We start from the raw sequence: 26228 nt of genomic DNA on the forward strand, positions 1-26228 counted from the left end.
CAAGGGTCCTGCTCAAGCAGTTTTGATAGTTCAGCAGTTCTGAATTGCTGCCAATCTCACCGTTCCAATCACGATGAAATCTCTTCAAAATTCACTGGCTGACACAGTCTCTTCATGGTTGGGATTCTGAGATCAGCAGTTCAGTTGGAGGGATCTCCAAAGAAACTTTTGTCTGAGATGATCCCAGACCTGATTCTTGTGTGTGCTTGCCAGTACAGGGTCTGACACAGTCTGTCGCCCCAGTCAGCTTATGCACATGCTGGTCGTTGCAATTGCTGGGTCAGTTCTGTTTCCAGCCCTGTCTTCCACGCGAAACAATGGTTGAGCAGTCCAGCCCGATCCTGCCCACTTCATACTTGGTCCTCACACAAACCAGTGGGAGCTGCAGCCTAGTTGGTACCACTCCCCATAACCTCCACAGGCCTGCCTCCTGCCCTGGTTCCCATGCTTGCAGACTTGTTCAGTCTGTCCCACATCCCATTTAGCTCTCGTACATGTCAGTGGGCATTGAAGCCTAGTTCAACCCAACCAATCCTACCATCCAGCCCACACACATACTGGCAGGTAACTTTCTGTCTAACCACCACTGCTCCTGTCCTGGTTTTCATGCTCTCCAGTGGGAGTGGTAACCCAAGAGGGAGGTACCCACTACTTCCCACCTAGACCACTCCCACTCCCCGATTATGCACTTTCCAGGTGGTTCTGGAGTTTAACTTGACAGATTTAGCCCCCAGTGCCAACCTCTGCCAGCTGATGCTGCAGCAAAGCTCAACCAACCCTCACCCACGCTAATTTTTGCTTGCACCAGTCAGAACAGTCAGCCCAACCTGGCTTTTCCCTGATCTAGTTCACATGAGACCCACAGGTGTTGTAGCCCTGCCTGGTCTGGTCTGCCCCATCCCAGCTCACACTCTCCAGTGGGAGTGGTTGTCTAGCAGAGGAGCCCACATTCCCCCTGCTGGCTTTGCCCCCTCCCTCTCTGGTTCTCATGTGTGCTGTTTGGGCGCTGTGGCCACATCTGGTACAGCTCACCTTACCTTGGCATTCCATAATGTACACTGGTTTGTGTCACGAACATACCTAGCTTGACCCACACTCTGTACTGGTGCTCGGATTCGCCAGCAGGTGATGTGAACAGGTTCAGCCTGGTCTGCCCCCTACCTATGCCAAATGTATGCTGGTGGGTATCTTTTTCTGGCCTGTTTGTGTTTCTCCCTTTCGTGGTTCTTGCGCTCACATGTAGAGACTGTCCCAACAGAAGAGTTTCCTAAGCTCCTCCATCAGAACCTCTCGCTTTGCCAGATCTTGCGCATACTGGTGAGTCTATGAGCCATCCCTCCTTGATGGCCTTCATTCCATTCTGGTTCTTATTGTTGGATGTTTCAGCCCAACTAAGGCTTGTCCATACCCGAACACTGCTCCCACATGGCTCAGTAGGGGCAGAGACCTAGCCTAGTCTGTCCTACATCTACCCAGGTCCTTCAGAGCACCAGATGGTGCTGGCGTCTAGCCTGGCTAGGTGTACCCAGGTCCAGTTCACACTTGTGCCAAGGGAGATTACAGCCATATCCAGACCAGGTACACTCTTACAGCTCCCAACCAAGCCTATTCCCAGCCCTAGATTACACGCATGCCAGTGATTGCTCTGACCCAGTTGGCTTAGCCCCTCACCTGTATCAGCCTTTGCCTTTGATGCTGTGGCCTAATATCCCTAATATACCTAATATCCCTGCTGTTACCAGTCGGTGTAACAGCCTAGTTTGGCATGACCTGTGCTCCATCCTGATTTCTGTTCTTCCTTGTGAGTTGAGGTTTGTTTGGCCCTGCCCTGTCCACCCCCTTCCAGTTGCAGCTTGACCCACCCCACATCCTATTTTTGGGTGCACATTCGGGTGCTGCTGCCTTGACCTGCCCAGACTGCTTTTGGTTCCTTAACCATAAGAGATGTCAGGTTCCTTGGTCACACCTAGCTCAGCCCATCACCACCCAGCTCTTGAGCTAACTAGCAGGACTTGTATTTCTGCAGGGTTGGGCCCATACTTCCCCAACAGAATCTACTCCCGGAACTGGTTCTCTTGCATGCTGGTTAGTGTCTTGACTCTGCCAAGTATGACCCATGCCCTGTTCCACCACTCAGTCAGGTACTGGTACCTTGCCCTGCCAGACAGGCCCCCAGCCATAGCTTTTGTGTGGACTGGTGTGTGATAGTCAGTGATGCTCTATGCTAACAGCCCATCTCAGGATTCTAATGGGGCTTGATGAATCAGTCTAGCCCAAATAGATATTATGAACTCTCCCCTCCAAACCACCAGGTCTTAGTCCCCACACTGGCTCGAAAGTTTCATTACGCTGTTACTGAGAATCATCCAGAATTCATCTCTCACCTACACTAAAACTGGTCTTATTCATGGGTGTCCCTAGGCAGCAATTACATATCCTAAAAACCCCAGAGCTTGCCGCCGGGTGACCAGCAGGAAGAGTCTTGTGCGTAATAGGCATACTGGGCCCAAAGACAAAGACTCGGTCATTGCCTTTCGGCAGTGGCTTTGGCCTGAGTCTTCAGCATTGGGTCTGGCCTGGCAGGGACACCCCCCAAAGCCGCCACACTGCAGGGAGCTTCTTTTGCCCCAACCCCACGGCCGAAACTAGATTTTTATTTCTTTTGGAAAATTACATAGGAGGAGGATTGTTGGATTATATGACAGATATAATGTGAATGTGCCACTTGTTGTGCCTGAGTCATTAAACCATGTTGCATTGCTGCCAATAACGTATGTCAGTTCCCGTTGCTCCCTGTCTCACTAGTACCTGATGTAGTCAGGTGTGTTATTGCTGCTGTTGTTAATATAACTTTTTGTTTTGTTTTTGTATTTCCCCCCCAATTCATGTACAGATCTGAAACTGAGCCACTTTATAATTAAGCTTCGATAAGTATTTTTCACAAACAATTCAAAGTTATACTGCAATTTTCATTAATATTGATGCTAAAGATTGCCTTAGCACTTTTTAAGATATATCTTTATTTTAATTGACAAATGACAATGTGTTTTTAAGATACAGTGTGGCATTTTGGCACATGGTTACAATACATAATGATCAATCAGAATAATTGATATCTGTGACATCTGATGTTTATCATTTTTTGTACTGGAAATGTTCAAAATCCTCTGTACTTGTAATTTTGAAGTTTTCAGTTAGTATTGCCAATATTAATAATGCAAAATATGTAATATGTTATTAAAATTAAGTTTGTTTTGGTACCATGGTTTCTCTGTTGTGCAGTGGAACATGAATTGTTATTCCTCCTAAGCAGCTGCTTTCCTGCACAAATGAGCCATCCTGTTTCTGATCAGGCCGCCATATTCTTCCTAGATTCTGGAAGTTCTGTTTTCTCAATTTCTGTGAGATCGATTTTTTAGCTTCCATGTGTAAGTCAGAGCATGCAGTATTTGTCCTACTGTGCCTGACTTATTTCACTTAGCATGTCTTCCAGCTTCATTCACGTAGTTGCAAATGACAGAATTTTTTGAAGTTTGAATAAGACTTTGTGTATATGTATATGTATTATATTTACTTTATTCATTCATCTGTTGATAAACACCTGGATTACTTCCATATCCTGACTAATCTGAAATATCCTGCAGTGAAATATGTTGGGGAATAAGCAGAATCAATACTGTGGCATAGTATGCTAATCCTGTGCCTACTAGCACCAGCATCCCGTTTGGGTGCCAATTCATGTACCAGCTGCTCTACTTCTGATCCAGCTCTCTGCTTATGGCTTAGGAAAGCAAAGGAGGATGGCGAAAGTCCTTGGGCTCCTGCACCCACGTGGGAGACCTGGAAGAAGCTACTGGCTCCTAGTTTAGAATCAGGTTAGCTCTGGCTGTTGCAGCCATTTGTGGGGTGAAATAGCAGATAGAAGACATCTCTATGTTTGTCCTCTTTCTATAAAGTCTGCCTTTCAAGCAAAGATAAATAATCTTCAAAAAATAAGTCAGGGGGGCCCAGCGTCGTGGCCTAGCAGCTAAAGTCCTCACCTTGAACACACCAGGATCCCATATGGACACCGTTTCTAATCCTGGCAGCTGCTTCACTTCGCATCCAGCTCCCTGCTTATGGCCTGGAAAGCAGTAGAGGACGGCCCAAAGCCTTGGGACCCTGCACCTGCGTGGGAGACCCAGAAGAGCTCCTAACTCCTGGCTTTGGATTGGCATAGCACTGGTCGTTGTGGTTACTTGGGGAGTGAATCATCGGATGGAAGATCTTTCTCTCTGTCTCTCCTCCTCTCTGAATATCTGATTGCAATAAAAATAAATAAATCTTTTTTAAAAACATGTCAGGGAATAATGAAATTAACATTTATTTCATTTCTAATAGAAAAATTTTAAATGAGTGGCCAATTATAAAAGTGAATGTGTATCAGGCCTTACATAATAGCCTAGTGACTAAAGTCCTCTCCTTGCACATGCTGGGTTCCCATATGGGTGCCAGTTAGTGTCCTAGCAGCCCTGCATCCCATCTGGCTCCCTGCTTGTAGCCAGGGAAAGCAGTCGAGGATGGCCCAAAGCCTTGGGACACTGCGCTGGTGTGGAAGACCCGGAAGAGGTACCGGGCTCCTGGCTTTGGATCAGCTGAGTTGTGGCTGCTTGGGGAGTGAATCAGTGTATGGAAGATCTTCCTGTCTGTCTCTCCTCCTTACTGTATAGCTGACTTCCCAATACAAGTAATAAATAGACCTTTTTTAAAAAAAAAAAAAGGTAAATGTGTATCAAGATCAGATTAATTAATCTGATTTTTTTTAGTAAAATACTTTTGTTTTGCTTTAAATGTAATTATATGCCATAAAGTTTATGTATTATATTTTTTTAGGAAATTTACAGAGGTACACAATAATCATCACCATTCCATTTTAGTACTTTGCCATTAAGCCAAAAAGATTCTTCTTTTTAATTAAAAAAAAGGTTTTATTGGAAAGATATTTATAGAGAGGAGAGATAGAAAGATATTCTATCTGCTCTGTCACTCTCCAAGTGGCCACATGGCTGGAGCTGAGCCAATATAAAACCAGGAGCCAGAGCTTCTTCCAGGTCTCACCCACAGGAGCAGGGTCCCATCCTCTACTGCTTCTCCAGGCCACTAACAGGGAGCTGGATGGGAGGTGGAGCAGTCAGGACACGAAGCGGCATCCTTATGGAATACTGGCGACATGCAAAGTGAGGTTTAAGCCAATGAGCCATTGTGCTGAGCCCAAAAAAGATTCTTTGTACTTACTTGCTTCTACCTCATATTCACCCCTCAGTATCCAACAACGTTAATCTATTTTGAGTCTCGATAGATTGGACATTTTCTGTACATTTCATATAAATGATACACATAATGATCTTCAGTAAAATACTTTCAATTATTTCATTCTGTGGATAATAATGGATTTTGTATGTTTGATTTCTCTAGGCTTTTCTCTGTATTGAGTTTTCACATTGTCAGTACCACTCAGAAACAGTGGTTTACCCTACCACCGTAAGTTCACTGAGCACTGTGGGCACTGGAATTTACCCCTGTTGTAACCAGAAAGTTCTTCGGTTCGACCCTACTCCCCTTACAAAGGTGAGGTTTGCATGACATGACCCAGTCCTGGCTGTTGTGGGCTTCTGGGGAGTGAACTAAGGATGGAAAATCTCTGTCTTTTTGCATTTTAAATACAATTTTTTTAAATGAGGAAGAGATTGGGATTTGTTATAAAGCTGTGACAGCTGGGACAAGATGAACCTGGTAAAAAGTATGGCAGACAGACCAATAAAAGGGCAAACTACTCAATAGAGTGACTTAGCTACTTGACTGTAACCAATGTGCCTTCAGAGCAATGGGCAAAGTGCTGACTTTCCAGTAAGAAGTAGTGGGACACTGAGGGAAAGGTAGAATAGTACTGTATACCAAAACCATTCACAATGAATCCTATATATCAAAGGAAAATTAATAAAGCTATTAAAGGAATGTCATACAGTAAGAGTTTGATAAATTAACCCTCATCAACCATATTAAATAAATTAAAACTGAGAAGACAGGCTCACAGTTGGGGTGGAACATTAGCAATACCTATTTCCATACTATCCGTATGTGTTTTTCAGAAGTACTGCAAACCAGTAAGAAAAAAAGACAACAGAAACTATACAAATTAAAATGTAAAAAGGACAGCCTCATTTGTATCTGGGTAGATATAAATTAAAGCCACAATAAGGGGCAGGTGTTGTGACACATCAGGTTAAGCCACTGTGTGAGTCACATTGACCCCATGGCAGAATGCCTGGTTCAGACCTCAGCTCTTGCACTTACTCAACTTCCTGTTAATGTGCAACCTCAGAGGCAGCAGATATTATCTCAAATACTGGAGTCCCTGCCACCCACATGGGAGACCTGAGTGGAGTTCTGGGCTTCAGCCTGACCCAGCCTTGGCTATTGTGGGCATTTGGGAAATAAACCAACAGATGAGAAATACCTCTCTTGCTCTCTGCCTTTCGAAAAAAAAATACATCACAACCGTAGTAGAAGCCAGTGTATACTTACTAGTGTGTCCAAAATGAAAATCTAACTAAATGTTGGCAAAGATGCAGAATAATTGAAATTCTCATATACAGCTGCACAGGGAGAAGTATAAAAGAATATTCATGGCATTATTATTTGTAATAACCCAAATCTGGTAGTAACCCATCTACCCACTCTAGAAGAGATATACAAATAGTATATATTCATATTATGGAATACTATAAATTCTATAAATTAAAGCAGTGTTAATGTTATATGCAGTGGCATGGATGAACCATTTAATATTAAATAAAACAGTTGAGGCAAAACTAAATTAATTATGTTTGGGGGTGCATCATAAAAGGGTAAATGCAAGGAAAGGACTGCCCTAAAGTTAAAATGAGATTTTTTTAGTAGGAGGGAAGCAGTGATGATGGGAAAGGGGCTAATGAATGCTTTTGGAGTGTCACAATATTCTGTTCCTTAACGAGGATGTGAGTTTATGAATATTTGGGTATTAGTATTTAATAAGTTCTATGTTTATCTTTTTGTTTTTTCCATTTGAGCTGCATACAGAAAAAAATTGCAAAGTAATTGTGATAGACCAAGTAAAGACTAAAAGCTATATGGTTATCTTGAAAAATGTTTCTAGGGCAAGTGTTTGGCACAGTGACTGAGATGCTACTTTGAGTGCCTGGGTTTGAGGCCCAGCTCCACTTCCAACCCAGCTTACTGCAGATATGCACCTTGTGATGGCTCAGCTGTTTGCATCCCTGCCACCATCATAGAAGATCTGAACTGGGTGCTGGATCTCAGCTCCATCTGGCGCATTCCCAGCTATTGAGGGCATTGGGGGAATCAGCATGGAGAGATGCTCTGTCTATGTGTGTCTGCCTTTCAAACAAACAAGTATTTAAAATGAAATAAAGGAGTGTTTCGGTAACAAGCCAACCGCTCTAATTCAGTGTCTCTTACATGGCAGGGCTGTAAAGTGAGGGACCACATAGTTGTTCGTCGTGATCAAGGTGAAAGTGGAGACTTGCTGCCCTGTCCAACAGCCAGAATATTGGATGATCTACACAAGCACAAAGATGTCATTGTTGTACCTTTTTCTAAAGATACAGCTGGGTGAGGAGAAATAAAAACAGCAGCAACCAACACTATTACAGCTTTATCCAGTGGTTCCCACTTCAGAATCCTTAACCCCTTGTGCTTCCCCAAATCAATAATATCAGTCCTTAGATGGCTTGCACTGTCTCAGAAAGCCTTACTGAAATTGCATGTTGGATGATGTTAAGAACAACAGGAAATGGCTAATCCATCAATCTGGGAACTAGAGGACCTTGAAAAGAGCCGTTTTCAAGCAGTATCACTCCTAGCACATTCTATCACCTTGCAAGTGTAATGTTTCCAGTGCAGTGGTGCTCCCATAGGGCTCCCATATGTGGAATGACTTTTACTTGAGGAATCAGTAGATGAGTTAAGAAATGCAAATGTGGGAGTGAACATATAGTCTGGTGATTAAAATGCACACCTCACATATCAAAGTGTCTTGGTTTAATTTCTGACTCTGGTTCCTGACTCTAGCTAGAATCCTGCTGATGCAGTCCCTGGAAGACAATGATAATGGCTCCCAGGACTCGGGTTTTCTGCTATGCACAGAGAAGACCTGGATTGAGTTCCTGGCTTCCATCTGGTCCTTTTATAACCATTGCAGGCATCTGGGAAGTGAACAAGAAGATGGGAGCTTGGGGTGTGTGTGTGTGTGTGTGTGTGTCTTTGTGTGTAGTGAGAGAGTAGATCCCTCTCTGTGTTCTCTTTCTCTCTCAACTAAATTTTTAAAAAATTTAATACGAATGTTGAAGTAAAAAATTGTTAGGCACAGAAACAGTGTTCTAAAGAGTGATTTATAAAACATTTATAAGCATTCACATTTAAAATTTCAAGAAATTTTAAATTTCTCTATAAAACTGTCTTTATTTCCAGTGATCCTGCACTTGGCCCCTGTGATGAAAAAGGTCTAGAGTGTGATGGTCTACTGGAGCCCAGTGCACCATGGGGCCCCAAAACTGGGGAGCTCAATGCTGTGAGTAACTTGTTACATTTATTCTGTGTTTATGGAAAAAGTTGATGACATTTCAGAAGCCTAACTTATTTAAATTGAACTATCTACTCATAGCAAAATTTTACTCTAATAGGGTTGCTGTCAGGGGTCAGCACTACGGCACAGGGTTGAACTGCCACATGCATATACTATCCCACATGGGTGCTGATTCAAGTCCCAGTTGCTGAACTTCCAATCCAGCTCCCTGTTAATGGCGTGCAAAAGGCAGAAGAAGATGGCCCAAGTACTTGGGTCCCTACACCCACATGGGAGACCTGGATGAAGCTCCTGGCTCGTGGCTTCCACCTGACCCATCACTGGCTACTGTGATCATCTGAATGAACCAGGGGATGAAAGATTCTCTCACTCTCTGCCTCTGCCTGTCCCTCTCTGTAACTACATCTTTCAAATAGATACTTTTTTAAAAAAAGATTTATTTATTTTTATTACAAAGTCAGATATACAGAGAGGAGGAGAGAGAGAGAGGAAGATCTTCCATCCGATGATTCATTCCCCAAGTGAGCGCAACAGCCAGCACTGCGCCGATCCGATGCCAGGATCCAGGAACCTCTTCCAGGTCTCCCACGCAGGTGCAGGGTCCCAAAGCTTTGGGCCTTCCTCAACTGCTTTCCCAGGGCACAAGCAGGGAGCTGGATGGGAAGTGGAGCTGCCAGGATTAGAACCAGCGTCCATATGGGATCCCGGTGCGTTCAAGGCGAGGACTTTAGCCACTAGGCCACGCCGCCGGGCCCTAAAATAGCAGTTTTAAATGTTTTATTATGATTAAATAATGTCTTAAACATTGACAATACAGTACATGGATATTTTGTCTCCTCCACAAACTGTGAACATTTTTTCTTACATTTCTATCGTAATCCAAAATATGTTTAATTTTTCTAAAGGTCCAAAATAAAATTTTTAAGAAGATGTATTTATTTATTTTGAAAGAGTGAAAGGTAGAGGAAGAGACAGAGTCTTCCATCTGCTGATTCACTCCCCAGATGGCTATATGGCAGCGCAGCGCTGGGCCAAAGGCAAAGCCAGGAGCCGGGAGCTTCATTCATGTCTCTCACATGGCTGCACGGGCCCAAACACTTGGGCCATCTTTCCCTGATTTTCCTTTCCTTTAGTGAAGAGCTGGATTATTTGTGGGACAGCTAGGATAGCAATTGGGACCCACATAGGATGCTATGTTGCAGATGACAGATTTTGCCTACCATGCCACATGCCAGCCCCTTCAAATACATATTTTTAAGGTGACCCAAAAGCTTTTATTCCTTTGATGTCTTTTGGTTACCTGTTAATACAGACAAATATCTGTTTGCTTCAAAACTTTCTGCCTTTGTGTTGGTAGAGGTAGGATTTAACTGAGAAAAGTGAAATATTTCATGTAAACTGTTTTATAAATTCCAGAGAGCTGTGTAAATATTCAGAGCAAATAGATTTATAGAATATCCATGTTTAATCTTATTCCTCAATTTATAATTAAAAAAAACTTAAAAACAGTCAAAATAGTTACAGGAGCAGACATTTGGAATAGCCATTAAGACACCTCTCGGGTTATTCACAAAGCCTAATAGAATACCTGGTTTCAAGTACTGATTCCCCTTGCTGAATCCAGCTTTCTGCTCATGTGGACCCTGGGAGGCAACGAGTGATGGTTTAAGTGATTGGGTCCCAGCAGCCCTTGTGGGAAAACCTGGATTGAGTTCCCAGCTCCTAGCTATAGCCTGATCCAGCTGCAGTTTTTGTGGACATTTTAGGGGAGTGAAGCCAGCAAATGGGAAAATGGAATTTTTCTGGGTTTCTTTATGTGTGTGTATGTGTGTGTCTGTCTCTCAAACTGTATTGTCCCTACATGCAATCTACTTGTCATTTGGAAAGTGTTGATTTTTTTCTTCTAACTTCCACATCCTCCCTTAGGCAGAGATGCTAAAGACTATAAATACATCCGTTTTAGCCTGAGTTTTAAATCATATCACAACCTGAGAAGGAACTATTCTTGTAACTATTTTCAGCTCTTATGCAGTATCCGTATGAAAATAAGGAGCTGCATTCTGAGTGGGTGTTGATCTGTTGATCTGTTCCTGTGTCTTACAGTTCTTGTCACTGAAAAACTGGGCACTGCAACTGGTAAGTGAGCAGTTATATTAAACTGCCATGGATCTCTTTCTTAAAGTTTAGTTACATTGAATCATATCAATTTCTTGTTTTGCAAAGTTTAGTCAAATGCATATCTTCCTTTTCACCTCCAGTTTTGAACTTATCGAAATGCCATTTGGCTGTTTAAGATAGACTGATTCCAGTATCTGCTACTTAAACCACAGGTTTCAAAATCACTTTTAAATCACATGTGAAACAATGAACAAAGAAGAAAATCTAAATTCTAACTATTTAGCTGTGGATGTTTTACCTGTTTGCCAGTACTATGCCCTCTGCCATCAGTATTCAAAAGAATGGAATCACAGTGTGTAGAACAGATGACAGACAAAAGAGATTGATGCAGGCAGCTGCTCTAGGTAGGATTAAGTAATTGAGGGCCACATTCACTCAGAGAATGTACATGTGTGTTTGTGACTCTAATACTGGCAGTCATTGTATAAATTATAGTAAATTAAAAATCTCAGTATCAAGGCACATGCATTCAGTTGAGTGATAGAGATACATGTCGACATGAGTGTTTATTACATACTTACCGCTATCCTAAGTTCTGTGAAGGCAGTACATACAAGTGTTTGATGTGTTGTGATCCTGTCCTGGGTAGACATCCTTATGGTCATTTCCCAGATGTTGTGCCACATATCCAGTGCTCATTTTAGCAACTCTTGTTTGACTCATTCATCCCACATAAATGTATACAATGTGCTGAAAAGAATTCACAAAAAATGTCATTCACGTTTATAATCAATGTGTTTTGTTGTGACTTTTTAAATTTAGAAACAACAGTCATTATTTTCAGAAGAGGAAGAATATACTACTGGATCTGAGGTCACTGAAGATGAAGTTGGTGATGAAGAAGAAATAACCAAGAAACAAAGTATTGACTTTAAAATCAAATTTTTTGGTGAGCGGGTTGCCTTCTGAAGCCTCTGATGTGGGATAGGCTTTACAGAAGATAGGGTATAACATAGAAACAAGGAAAGAGACTTTGTCAGGATTCTCTAACCCTGATACCAGCATGAACTGTATAGTTATAAAGGAAGTGCAGTATGCTGAGAAACAATCCTTCAAATGTGTACTTCAGGTATAATGTATTTCTCAAAATGGGTGGCTCACATGGGATGAAATGTCACCTGAGCTGCACTTGAGATGATCCAGAGTACACGCAAATAAACCATTAAGTAGCAGTCATGGAAATACAGTTCTTAAAATACTAAAATAATGATTCTACAACTCTGAAATTCTGTTACGATTTTTCATCTTGTAAGCTCCAAAAATGGTACAAAAACTGTTGGCAGTAACTCAGATATTCATAGACATTTGAAAACACTAAGAAAAGATTGGAAAGATAGTAAACTGCTTAATATTCTACAAGGCAGCAAACCCATAGTCTTTAGATTTGTTTTTTCCACTCGATAGAATTAAAAAATATACTTCTATATTATCTAAAATTATCTTCTCTAATTTTTCTTGGTATGTTGAATTCTCTGATAAAAAATTCAATTTTTTATTAATTTTTTTTCCATTCTAGTTAGGGAGAGAGTGCTTTTATGTTGTGGTTTTTTGACAATTTATATGATAATTTACATGTAATAAAATTCACCCATTTCTAAGTATGCATGCCACTGAATTTTGACATACATTGTATAAGCATCACCAAAATCAAGATCAATACTGTCATTCTGTAAAGTTCCTCCCGGCCCCTTTACATTTAATTGCCTTCCTCGCTTCTACCCTGAGGCACTACTGATCTGTGTTCTGTCACTGTAGTTTACCTTCTCTGGCATTTCAGACCGATGACATTATAGCCAGTCTTTTAGCTCTGGGGTTTTTTTGCTTGGTGTAGTATTGTTGAAATTCATCCATGTCATAGCATGTGTTTCTTGCTTTTTATTGCAGAGTACTTACTATTCCTTTGTGTGGATATACCATAATTTATTTGTCCACTCACAATTTAATGAACACTTCATTGGGGTATTTCCACTTGTTTGCTGCCATAAATATGCTTATGAAACTTGCATACAAGTCTGTCATGGACACATGTGTTAATTTTTCTCTATAGATACCTAGGAGTAGAATTTCTGGATCATGCGATAAGTATATGTTTGATTTTATAGGAAACTATCAGACTCCTTTGTGATGTGATGACCAGAACTGTATGAAAGTTCTAGTCATGTGCTTGCATCACGACTTGGCATTATTAGTCCTTTTAGTTTTAGCCAGTTTGTTTAAATCTCTTCCCTTTTATTTTTAATTGGTCATTGCCTTATCATACATAAGATTTTTTAATGTGTGCTGTAGATACAAGTCCTGTGGGCGGTGCTGTGGCGTAGCAGATGGGGCTGCTGCCTACCACCGGCATCTCATATGGGAGCCAGTTCAAATACCTTGAGTCCTGGCAGTTCCACTTTCAATCTTGCTAATGCACCTGAGGAAGCAGTAGAAGATGACCAAGTGCTTGAGCTGATTGCAAACCATGTGAGAGACCTTCAGGAAATGCTTAGCTCTTGGCCCTGGCTTTGGTCTGGCCTGCCCAGCTCAAGTCATTGCAGAGGTTTGGAGAGTGAACCAGCAGATGGGAGATCTCTTTCTCTCTTTCTGCCTCACACCCTCTGTAACTTTGCCTTTCAAAATAAATAATTTTTTAAAAACACAAGTCCTGTGTCAGTATCCTGCAGATATTTTCCCCTAATCTATGACTTGCCTCAGATTTTTTAAAGGATTTATTTATTTGTTTATTTTTTTATTTATTTAAATGGCAGAGTAAAACACACAGAGATCTTCCATCCACTGGTTCACACCCTAAATGAATGTAGTAGCCTAGTCTGGGCCAGGCTAAAGCCAGAAACCAGGAACTTGGTCCTGTTCTCCCGTGTGGGTAATGGGGGCCGAAGCATTTTGGACCCTCTTTCTCTGCCTCCCCAGGCACCTTGGCAGGAAGCTCAGTTCAAAGTGAAATAGGCAGGATTCAAATTAGCACTGTAATAAAAGGAAGCCAGCATCACCAATGCAGCTTAACTCACTGCACCACAACTCACACCCAAAGCCTCTCAATTGTTAGTGTCTTCTGGAGAGCAAGTCTGTAAGTATATAATTTTGTGAACTCTTAATTTTTTAGTTTAAATTTAATTTTGCCTGTCTTAAGGTCACAAAGATGTTTGTTTTTCCAGTATTTCCTTGATTTTAGTATTTTATATTTAAATCTCTGATACCTTCCAGGTGAGTTTGCGTGTATGATATGATTTAAGGGCCAGACTTCCTGTCTCCTCCCCAGCCCCCAGAAAGAGGCAGAGCTGGTTGTCCCAACACCATTTATTGAAAAGACTGTTCTTTCCTTATTGGATTATGTTAGCACCTTGTTCAAAATCAGTTTATCATTTACAGTAGGATTATTTCTAAACTATTTATTCCTTTGATTCCTATGTAGATCTTTACATTACTATAATAATACCGTACTGTCTTAAATTTTGTACTTTTTTTGGTGTCTTTTAAAGTATTGGTGGTGTCAGTCTTTCAGATATTCTTTGTCATTTTAAATTATCAAAAGTAATTATTTTTTTAAAGGATGCAGTAATTTGAAAAGCAGCTGTAGTTGATAGTTTATATATTTTTTCTTTGAGATTTGTAGGTCTTTGTGCTTATTAGAACTTTGCAATTAGGCACATATGCATCTGTATTATATTGACTCATTTCTCATTATGATAAGGCCTCATTGTAGTACAGCTGCCTGTCTGGAAAGGTTTTGTCTAATATTAAGATAACTGTTACAAATTTCTTTTGTTTATTGCTTGAACGACTTGTCATTTTCTATCCTTTTATTGTTAGCATCTTTGTGTTTTTAATTTAAAGTGGATATCTTATTTATAGCATAGATTTGGAGTTGATTTTTTTTTTAAGGCAGAAATATTTATTTACACTTTCTGATTTTTGGATTCATGCTCCTATTGTTTTCCCCCTAGATTTCTAGTTTTTCTGGTCCCAGGTTTGTCCTGTGCCACCTTAAACCACTAAGATTCCAACTGTCTGAAACTTGAGTTTGGGAAAATTTAGTCAGGGACACTAGCGATTCTCATATCTCACCACCGAGAGCAGCGTTGTCTTAGCAGCTTCTCAAGGCGCCCCTTCCTACTTTATGCCTGCCTGCTACCTGGACCTCTGAGGGACTCTCACACGCTTGTATAGTTTTTTTTTTTCTTTTTAAATTATTTATTATTTTTAATTCATTAATTACATTGTATTATGTGACACAGTTTCATAGGTACTTGGGTTCTCCCCACCCGCTTGTATAGTTTAACAGTCAGCTAGGAAATTAAACAGAGTTTATACTCACATTTTAGAGCTCAGATCTTCTGTGACCTTCATACTTTCAAAATTTTCCCCTTTGTGTTTCCAGCTCCTTTGTTGCTTTGAATTCAGCCATCTTCTTCCTGAAAGTGAGGCTACAGTTTTCTTCCCTAAGGCAGCTAGCAAGAGTTCAGACCCCAAGCATCTTTCAAGTGCAGACACACACCTTTCTTTGCTTGTTTACCAGTATCTTCAGAGCTGTTTATACTATTTCTGTTCCATTATATAATTTTTCTTTTTTTTTAAGATTTATTTATTATTTTTATTAGAAAGTCAGATATACAGAGAGGAAGAGAGACAGAGAGCAACGTCTTCCATCCGATGATTCACTCCCCAAGTGGCTGCAACGACTGGTGCTGTGCCAGTCTGAAGCCAGGAGCCTCCACTGGGTCTTCCACATGGGTGGAAGGGTCCCAAATCTTCGGGCCGTCCTCGACTGCTTCCCCAGGCCACAGGCAGGGAGCTGGATGGGAAGCGGGGCTGCCGGGATTAGAACCGGCGTCCATATGGGATCCCGGTGCATTCAGGGCAAGGACCTTAACCATTACGCTATCACGCCGGGCCCTAATTTCTCTTTTCTAATGGAAGAAATTATCCAGCCTCTTTACAATGCTATTTTTAAAAAGATTTATTTTATTTTTACTACAAATTCAGATAGATAGAACGAGGAGGAAAGACAGAGAGGAAGATCTTCTATCTTCTATCTGATGAATCACTCCCCAAGTGACTGCCGATCCGAATCCAGGAGCCAGGAGTTTCTTCATGATCCCAAGGCTTTGGGCTGTCCCCGACCGCTTTCCCAGGCCACAAGCAGGGAGCTGGATGGAAAGCAGGGCTGCCAGGATTAGAACCGGCGCCCATATGGGATCCTAGCACATTCAAAGCGAGGACTTATAGCCGTTAGGCCACCAGGCCGGGCCCACAATACTGTTTTCAAATGCCCAACCAGTCATGTCTTTTAACAATTTATAACACTCCAGAATGTCCCAATTGAATAAAGAGATGTGTTAGAATCTCCAGGCATGGCAGCAGACAAATGCAGTTATCTAATTATTAATTTTGCTTTTTTCATTTTAGTGTCTTCAAGGCTTTCATTTTTGTAGCATATGCTAGGGTTTCATATTTATGGTAATTTTACAAAGTTTCCCTTTTAAATGAAAATTTGTGAAAGTGATTGCAAGCACTTTCTATTTAAGACATAGCTAATCAGGGTATTAGTCTTGTTGTCTTATGTTATTTTTAAAGAAATGCTTCTTTCTCTGCCTTTTCTCCCCTTCTCTTTTTCCTTAAGCTGTCTAAATTGTCATCCAGAAGTGTCAAAATATTGGCTCCAAGAGTACCTTAATCCATCATATAATTCGTCCCAGTCTACCTCTTTCCAAGATTTTATCTCCTGCCTAAGCAAAAGCCATTAAAAAATGTTTAGGGCCCGGTGGCATGGCCTAGCAGGCCTAGCAGCTAAAGTCCTCGCTTTGAAAGCCCCGGGATCCCATATGGGCGCCGGTTCTAATCCCGGCAGCTCCGCTTCCCATCCAGCTCCCTGCTTGTGGCCTGGGAAAGCAGTCGAGGACGGCCCAATGCATTGGGACACTGCACCCGTGTGGGAGACCCGGAAGAGAGACCCGTGTGGGGGATCCCGTGGCTTTCAAGACGAGGACTTCAGCCGCTAGGCCACGCCGCCGGGCCCGCAATTTTACTTTTGACTTCAGAGAAATAAATATGTAATTTCACCCAACACTTATTTTTCATTTTATTGCCCTTATTTCTGCCCCTCTGCCTCTGGAAGGTTTTCACCAAATACAAAGAAGAATAATAACTAAAATGACCCTCTTTAAACAATTTCAGTTTGACTTCTCCATATATTTAGTTTTTACCTTGAGCCAATTAGTTGGTTTAGGAAAATAATATTGTATTTGTTGTTTAGAGAAAGCAAGTGAATTGCAGCAGTTATGTGGGACCCATATTCATACTATTGACCTTCCATTATCAGGGAAAAAGGAGAAACCAAAGAAGTTCACTAAACAACCAAAAAAGCAAATGTCTTCTCCCTGTACTCAAAAGAAGGAAAAGGCATTGGAGAAGGTAACTTGAAATTGTCCATTATTTTTCTGAAATTTATAAGAAGAACTAGGCAAGCAAGTGTAGTCAGGCAAAATCTGAAAAAAAAAATAATTAATGCTAAATACCTTGCTGAAAAGCTGGCTATGTAAAAAGTAAATTTTTGTAGACTAGGATTAAAGATTCCTAAGATACATTGGCAGAAAAATAATGTGTGTAGTGGCAAAGTATGCTGCCATTGTGTAATATAATAGAGGAGTGTTTTCTTGAATGTGTATGGGAAGCTATGCAAGAAATTAATGAAATTGACTGGTTCTCAGAAGGTAAATGAAAGTGTGTAGGACAGTGGTGAGATGCTTTATGTTATACTTACTCTCTGAATCTTTTGAATTTTCTTTTTTAAATCAAATTGATGAAATTACTTTCCCATGTTTAAGCTTTCTAGTCTTTTTTTTTAAGATTTATTTTATTTTTTATTACAAAGTCAGATATACTGAGAGGAGGAGAGATAGAGAGGAAGTGGAGCTGCTGGGATTAGAACCAGCGGCCATATGGGATCAAGGCGAGGACCTTAGCCACTAGGCCGCGCTGCCAAGCCCTAATCTTTTGAATTTTGAACCAGTGCTACTAATTCAAAAAAGTTGATTTTTAGTTTTGTGACTTTTAAAAATAATTCATATTTCCCTGTGATCTTGAGAAAAAGTCAAGTGAGTGTAAGAGGACAGTAGCCACCACAGTTGGCTAAAAGAGAAGCCATGGATTTCAAAAACGTGTGAAAGGATGGTGCCGAGACAAGACTCCCACAATTGGGCTGAACAGGTTGTACATTCACTTTGGGTCAGTTATCACAGCACATGAGTGGGATATTCTGGAAGAATATAATCTCGTGGCTTCCCAATCAGCAGAGTTTAAATACTAGATTCATACCTCCTTCAAGAGTTTTCTTCTCTGGATCCTTTTGTTATGGATATAACAGTGTCTCGCATGATCATTGCAAAGTTTTAATGAAGTAACACTTGTAAAAGCTTTTGATACTGTGTCTTGCACTCAAGAAATATGAATGCTATTATTAGTTTTCAGTAAATGTAATTGGGCCTTATTGTCATCTGCTCTCTTCTAGTCATCTTCTCGAGATGTGTCCCCTTTTGTGTAAGTATTTCTCTTGAAGCCAGTTGGATGTCCGTGTACTCTTAATGCAGCAGCAATGCTGATACTTGTTCAATTTTTTCCCATAGTGTGAGTATGCAGAAAAATAAGTGGGATGCTTCAAGATCCTTGAGATTCAACCAGGATGCACAAAGAGAAGATGGTGAGTTTAACTAGTTGGGGTCTAAATGATAATAAAATTTCATTTTATGAAATACAAAAAGCCTTCAAAAAGTTCACTAAAAATTCATAATGTGGGGCCTGGCATGGCCGTCTAGTGGCTAAAGTCCTCGCCTTGCATGTGCCTGGATGCCATATGGGCACCGGTTCATAACCCGGCTGCTCCACTTCCCTTCTAGCTCCCTGGTTATGGCCTGGGAAAGCAGTTGAGGATCGCACAAACCTTGGGATCCTGCCCCTGTGCGGAGACCTGGAAGAAGCTCCTGGCTTCAGATCAGCTCAGCTCCAGCCATTGTAGCCACTTGGAGAATGAGCCAGCAGATAGAAGATATTTCTATCTATCTCTCCTTTCTATAAATCTGACTTTCCAATAAAAATAAATCTTTTTTAAAATTCATATTTGAAAAAATCATGTATGGGTTTTTAAATTTTTTGTAACAGAATAATTTTTAAGTTGCTCTAAGATTTATTTGTTTGAAAAGTAGAGCTAGAAAGACATCTTCTATCACTGGTTCACTCTTCAAATGGCTACAGTGGAAGCTAGGAGACTGCAACTCCATAGGGATCTCACACATGGGTGGCAGGGCTCCAAGTACTGTGCTGTTTTTCTTCTGTCTTACCAGGGACATCAGCAGGAACTGCATAGGCAGTGGAGCAGTCAAGACTTGAGCTGGAGGGAGCCAGTGCGAAGGCTCAGCTGGCAAATTCTTCACCTTCAAGTGCCAGCATCCCATATGGGCACTGGTATGTCCCAGCTGCTCCACTTCCCATCCAGCTCCTTTCTGTGGCCTGGGAAAGCAGCAGAGGACAGCCCAAAGCCTTGGAACCCTTTATACACATGGGAGACCTGAAAGACGCTCCTGACTCCTGGCTTCAACGGACCCAGCTCTGGCCATTGCAACCATTTGGGGATTGAAGCAAAAGTTGGACGATATTTCTCTCCTCTCTGTAAATCTGCCTTTCTAATTGGAAAAAAAAAAAAAAAGACTTGAGCTGGCACTCATGGATTCCAGCTTTGCCACCACAATGCCAGCCCCATAAATGAATGTTTTAATTCCATTTTCTCACAGTTTTTACATCTTCATATGCTGAATAATTTTGAAGGTTGCAGCTGAGATAGGCTCAGAATTTATTTTTTATTTTACTTTCTCTTAGGCACCAACCAGAGTTTCATTATTAGTCCCCATAGGTAATGTATTGGTTCGTACATTTGTGGTTTTGAAGTCTGAGACTTCACATTAAGATGATCAAATATGTTTTAGGCTGCTTTACAGTAATTAAAAATGATTACAATTAACTACAACTGAGTCATGTTGATACTGTCTTAAATTATTTACAGATGGAAGTATATAAATGTGTCTATAAATAATACCAAGATATGTTCTTAAGTCCTTCATTGACTGCCATCACTCTTGCTAAGTTTGTTTTCTCCTACAGATCAGCGACGAATGTCTGAAATTACAGGACACTTAATAAAAATGAGATTGGGTGATCTTGACAAAGTCAAGTCAAAAGAAGCAAAAGAAGTAAGAGCTGTTTACTGGACTTGTATAAGCTATGCCTTCCTGCTATTATTTTCAACATGAAGAGTATAAGGATGATTTAATCAAAATTAACAAGAGTTATTTATTCATTTTCATATTCTGTTCCAGTTAACCAGCTCATTCCACCACCTCTTATTATCCATGTTTTTGTGTCCTCTATAACACACCAAATAGTATATCATAGTGGACAGTGTGAGATCATACAAAATTAGCTTGTGCTTTGTTGACTGAATGAATGCTGGCTATCCAGAGGGGGTCTTTCTGAAAGCCCTGATTCTGTTGTAATCTATATGTGGTACTTCAGTGTCATCTCTAGTATCAAATGCTAGCTTGCTGAAAATAACCAGAAATACCTAAATTCTAACTAGAGTTACATATAAATTATCATATTATCATCTGTGTTGGTATTAAATGTATATCATAAGTCTTGGCCTCATTCTTTTATTTAAGAAATTGTCATCGCTTCTCAGCCTCTTGGCTAAGATCAAGTGTAAAAACTGTCGAGGCTAATGTTGTTATGGTGCAGTGGTTAAAGCTGCTGGTTGTGACATCAGTATTCCATGTGGACACTAGTTTGTGGCCCAGCTGTACTTCTGATCCGGCACCGTGCTAATGTTCCTGGGAGAACAAGGAAAGATGGCCCAAGTACTTGGGACTCTTCTACCCACATGTGAGACCCTGATAAAAAGTTAAAAAGAAATAAGATGATATCTATAATACTTTTTGTTTAACTACATAGTTTTATTCTTAAAGATCTATAATACTTTTAAAAGAAAACAGGAGAAAAATATTGGGGAACTTGATTTACGTAAGTATTCCTTACCTATAACACCAAAAGTATGACCTATTAAAGAAATGGGCAAACTGCAGGTCATCAAAATTCTTAAACTGTTTTTGAGAAGCACTACTAAGAGAATGAAGAAATGAGCCATAAATGGGGAGAAGAAAAGCATAAAAACATACCTGAGAATAAATTTATATAATATGTAAAGACCTTTTCAAATCTAAATAATACAGTAAAAGTAAATTTGAAAAAGAATGAACCAGGCACCGTAAGAGATTTAGATGACAAATAAGCACACAAAATTAGCAAAATGTAAATTAAACTTTAATGAGATGCCAAAATATACCAACTAGAATGTCTCACATTTAAAAAATAAAATTCCTGTATGAGTGTTGTTGTGCAGCAAGTTAAGTCACTGCTTGGGATGCCCTCAGTGTGCCAGTGCCAGTTCCAGTCCCACTGCAGACAGGGGATATCTTTCTCCCTTCCTCTTTACTTCTCTTCCTTCCTATCCCACTATGTCTCCCTCCCTCTCGCTCTCCCTCTCTCTGCTTTTCAAGTGGTAGGTTGAAACTACTCTTAAAATACCAGTATCCTGTAAGAGCACCAGTTTGAGTTCTGGCTGCTCTACTTTCAATCCATCTCCCTGCTAATATACGTGGGGAAGCATGGGAGACCTGGGTGCGTTTCCAGGCTCCTGAAGTCCACTTAGCACAGCCCCAGCTGCTACTGCCATCTGGGGAGTGAACCAGCAGATGAAAGATCTTTCTCTATCTCTTCTTTCCGTAATTCTGACTTTCAAATAAATAGTCAATAAATCTTAAAGCATGTACACAGGGTCTGGCTTTGTGGCATAGTGGGTAAAGTTGTTGCATGCAATATAGGCGTCTCTCATATTGGTACCAATTCCAATCTCGACTGCTCTACTTCTGGTCCAGCTCCCTGTTAATGTGTCTGGGAAAGCAGCAGTACATGGCCTGAGCACTTGGACCCCTGCACCCACATGAGATGAAGCTGTTCGCTCCATCCTGGCCCAGCCCAAGCTGTTATAGCTTTTTAGGGAATGAACTATCAGATTGAAGATCTCTCTCTCCCTCTTTTTTTCTCTGTGACTCCACCTTTCAAATAAGTAAAATAAATTGTAATACACGTACAATAAATTAACTTATTTAAAAATCAAAGTACCAAGTGCTGGTGGGAATGTGGAGTAACTGGAATTCATACACACACACGCACACACACATATCCAATATCCAGTAGGAATGCAAAAAAACAACAGTTGCTTTAGAAAAAGTTTGACAGTTTATTTTTTATTTTTTTAACTATGTATATATTTGAGAGACGAACTGATGGACTGAGCTCCCATTAACTGGCTTTCTCCCTAAATGCACACCATGGCTGGGGCTGGAATCAAGACCTAAAAATGAAAGCCAGGTCTCCAGCGTGGGTTGCCGGGATCCAGTTCCTTGAGCCAGCCATCACTACAGCCTCTCAGGGTCTGTACCAACAGGAAGCTGAAGTCCAAGCCCAAGCTTTCCCATAGGGGATACGGGTGTCCTAACCACTGTACGAAATACCTTCTTTGGCAGTTTCTTTATGCATTTGCTGTACAAGTCAGTTCTCACATATTTCTTAGTGACTTTATTCATAATGACCAAAAATTGGAAATATCTCAGATGATAGCCTTTAAATATAAACTATACATATAAAAAAGAACAAACTGAAGATACTTGCCACAGTGTGAATGAATCTCATACATGTTAGTCTAAGTGAAAGAAAATCAGGTTCCAATGTAATGGCTTAGTAAGCTAATCCTATTCCTTGCAGCACTGGCATCCCATACCAGTGCCAGTTTGTGTCCTCACTGCTCTACTTTCAGTCCAGCTTCCTGATTGTGGCCTGAAAAAGCAGAGGAAAATGGCTCATAATCCCTGGTATCCTACCCTCAGGTCGGAGACCCAAAAGAAAAAGCACTGGGCTCCTGGCTTCGGATCAGCTCCGCTCCAGCCATTGGCAGCAATTTGGATAGTGAACGAACAGATGGGAGATACTCTCTCTGTTTCTCCTTCTGTCTGTAGATCTGCCTTTCAAATAAAAAATGAAGAAATCTTTAAAAACAATCCAAAGACTGTGTCCTGTATGATTGCATTTGTGTAATGCTCTAAGAACTGCAGAATTGTAGGGTCTAGAAATAGAACACTGGTTACAAGGAATTGATAGCGGTAGAAGGATTTGCTTAAAGGAGCACAAGGGGAGTTTCTTTTGGTGATAGAAGTGTTTGTCTTCACTGTGGCAGTGTTTACACAACCACATCTGTCAACACCCAAAACTTTACACTAAAATAGTCACTTTTACTAATTGTAAAATTATGCTTCAAAAAGCTTAAGTCTGAAATGTCCCAATAGAATTACTTCTAAATTTAAAAATAGATAGTATTTTAAGGATTTTATTTATTTATTATTTGAAGGAGTTGTAGAGAAAGAAGGACAGACAGAGATCTTCCACCTGCTGGTTCATTCCCCAAATGACCGCAGTGACCAGAGTTAGTCTGGTCTGAAGCAGGGAGCCAGGAATTTCTTCTGGGTCTCCCATGTGGGTACGAGGGCCCAAGGACTTAGGCCATCTGCTGCTGCAGAGAGCTGAATTATAAGTGGAGCAGCCAGTACTGAACCAGTGCACATATGGAATGCCAGTACCTCAGATGGTGCCTTAATGTGCTGCACCACAGTACTGGCCCCAAAATATGTAATTTTAATAGTGCAGTGCTTTCATTAATTCTTTGAAAGCAATTTAATTTTGCTTATTTTGCAGTTTGCGGGAGGCATTTATTCCAGGCTCGAAGCACAGATCAAGGCCTCAGTTCCTGTCAGTGCCCGCCAAAGCAGCTCAGAGAAAAACACAAGGTAAAGCACCATAAACTAATTCAAGTTACCACTGGCTTTGAAGCCACCTTCTTTTGTGTTGGTTTTTGGTTTTTGGGGGGGTGTGTTTAGGTTAAAGTCATATAAACACTAAAAGCACATAATTTGATTTTGTTTTAATGATCTATTTATTTGAAAGGCAGAATTAGAGAAGGGGTGGGGTAGAGAGAGATAAAAGAGATCTTCCATTCACTTGTTGACTCCCAAAATGATGTCTGAGCCAGGCCCAAACCAGGAACCAAGAACCCTATCCAGGTCTCCCATGTAAGTGGCAAGGGCCGAAGTACCAGGGCCGTCTTCCACAGCTTTCCCAGGCACAATGGCTGGGAGCTGCATCAAAAACAGAGCAGCCCGATTGTGAGCCAAAGCTCACATAGGATGCAGGCATCACCTGTGGCAGCTTAACCCACTGCACCACAACAGTGGGATCCCTGAGTTTAGTTTTAGTTTTAACAATACATTTATCACACACAATTGGGGGGCCGTTCCAGTGGGGGTTATTGGGGGCCACTCTGACTGGGCTGCAGCCCCCACTGCAGTACATGATGGCCGAGTGTGTGTTGGTCAGGGCTGGTCAGAGCAGGCCTGATTTGCTGAGGATGGAGGGCAGAACAAATTGATCGACTACCCACATGAAACTTGACAGCAAATTTCTGGGCCAACAGAGACTCAGAGGCGAACTAGGACAGCCAATTGACATTGGAAAGATTTCCTCATCCTTGGAGCGACGATATCAGCAGCATCTCATAACCACCAAAAACACATGAACAGAGCCCTCAGAAAATGCTCCACAGTGGGAACCCTGGGATGACATCGGGTGGCAGTTCCCCAATCCCCGGGGTAAAGGAGTGGTTGGGAGGCTGGGTGTGGTTTCTCCTCTTGTATCGTCCTTTCCCCATATACAGGAAGAAACAGGAGAAAATGTGTATCAAGAATCTCACTCACTATCCCCTGATCCTCGACCCTTCCCACCCTGATCAAATATGTAAACATCATCACAAAAACTTTTAATGCGTTTCTCACAACCTAATTTTAACTTACAAGTTAAAATTTTAAGAAGTTTGAAGTACAAATTTTAATGAAAGCATAAGGTTTAAGCATTTTTTGCTGCTTATTGAGCAGCCTTCATTCTGAGTCAGCTGCTGATGAAATGTAAGCTGTAGTGGCAGGCATTTCACCCAGCGGGTAAGATACCCATGTCCTACAGCACTGTCCCTGAGTTCAAATATTGGCCCCAACTCCTCAATCCAACTTTCTTCTAATGCAGACCCTGAGTGGTAGGATTGTTGGCACAGGTCTTTGGGCTCCTGGACACATGGACAACCTGAACTGCAGTCCCTGCTCTCCTGGCTTCCATTCTAGCCGGGTACAGCCACAGTGGGCATGTGGGAGGTGAACCAGGAGATGGGAACTGCATGTCTGTCTGTCTCCTGCTGCCCTGCCTCTGCCTCTTATTCCTTCAAATAAATAACTATATTTTAAAAACAAGCTTTAATATTTGTAGAATATGAAATATTGCTTTATATAAATCACTGAAGTCTTTTCATTTATGACTTTTCTTAATAAAATTGAACTTGTGAATCTGTCATTTTTTGAGATTAACAGTTATTGAGGCTTGAACATTATTATTAACAGATCCTAATGCCTTATCAGTAATTCAAAAATCCAGACAGTTCAGAAATCCAAAAGTGGGTTTTTTCCCCATTAGTTTTTGGCAATGAAAAGCTGAATTAAGCTGCTGTGATGTGTCCTATAATGTTTGTTTATCCCACTTAATGTAAATGTTTCTTGTGTCACTAGAGAAACATTGTTTTTGATTATGGAAAACTGTTCCAAATGTATCAGATATCATGTATGTATTATAATATTCTCAAAAAAATTTGGATTCCAAAATAATAAATCTTGTTCCAAAGGTTTTAGAAAACAGGTGTTGAAGTATAATTTTTATTAGACTTTGATGATGTCAAGTAAACACAATCTAAAGCCATGACAACTTCCTGTTGTTTTAGAAGGAGTTCTAACCTTCTTTTCTGTTTATAAAAATCTAGGTCTAAGAGTCGTTTTGGCCCAGGACGTCCGGCATAAAACACCATGAGATGACAAAAGGCATACTCCAAGACATCTGAAACTACTCCCGTGAATATCTTCAGAATGATGTCTTCTAAATGTTTAAGTTATTTATTATTAATTCTTACAAGTCACACAAATTATGCTAAGAGAAATAGTTAAGTTTTATGAAAATCCAGTTGTATATGTGCTACTTCTTTTTTTTTTTTTTTAAAGATTTTATTATTATTGGAAAGCCGGATATACAGAGAGGAGGAGAGACAGAGAGGAAGATCTTCTATCCGATGATTCACTCCCCAAGTGAGCCGCAACGGGCCGGTACGCGCCGATCCGATCCTGGGACCTGGAACCTCTTCCAGGTCTCCCACACGGGTGCAGGGTCCCAAAGCCTTGGGCCG

At 40.9% G+C, this 26228-nt stretch overlaps 1 protein-coding gene across 1 annotated transcript in view; it reads left to right on the plus strand.

Annotated features, from left to right (window-relative positions):
• Nucleotides 1-26023, plus strand: part of SANBR (SANT and BTB domain regulator of CSR) — a 56800-nt gene extending 30777 nt beyond the window's left edge. Inside the window, exons 11-21 of the mRNA XM_058667849.1 lie at nt 5455-5607; nt 7505-7650; nt 8509-8608; nt 10727-10759; nt 11564-11663; nt 17121-17212; nt 18309-18337; nt 18424-18497; nt 19952-20040; nt 23654-23745; nt 25812-26023. Coding sequence (XP_058523832.1) covers nt 5455-5607; nt 7505-7650; nt 8509-8608; nt 10727-10759; nt 11564-11663; nt 17121-17212; nt 18309-18337; nt 18424-18497; nt 19952-20040; nt 23654-23745; nt 25812-25848 — 945 coding nt within the window. The 3' untranslated portion in view covers nt 25849-26023. The remainder of the gene's footprint in view (nt 1-5454; nt 5608-7504; nt 7651-8508; nt 8609-10726; nt 10760-11563; nt 11664-17120; nt 17213-18308; nt 18338-18423; nt 18498-19951; nt 20041-23653; nt 23746-25811) is intronic.
• Nucleotides 26024-26228: the final 205 nt, after the last annotated feature.

Source organism: Ochotona princeps, chromosome 8, assembly GCF_030435755.1.
Source record: "Ochotona princeps isolate mOchPri1 chromosome 8, mOchPri1.hap1, whole genome shotgun sequence".
NCBI classification, from domain to species: domain Eukaryota; kingdom Metazoa; phylum Chordata; class Mammalia; order Lagomorpha; family Ochotonidae; genus Ochotona; species Ochotona princeps.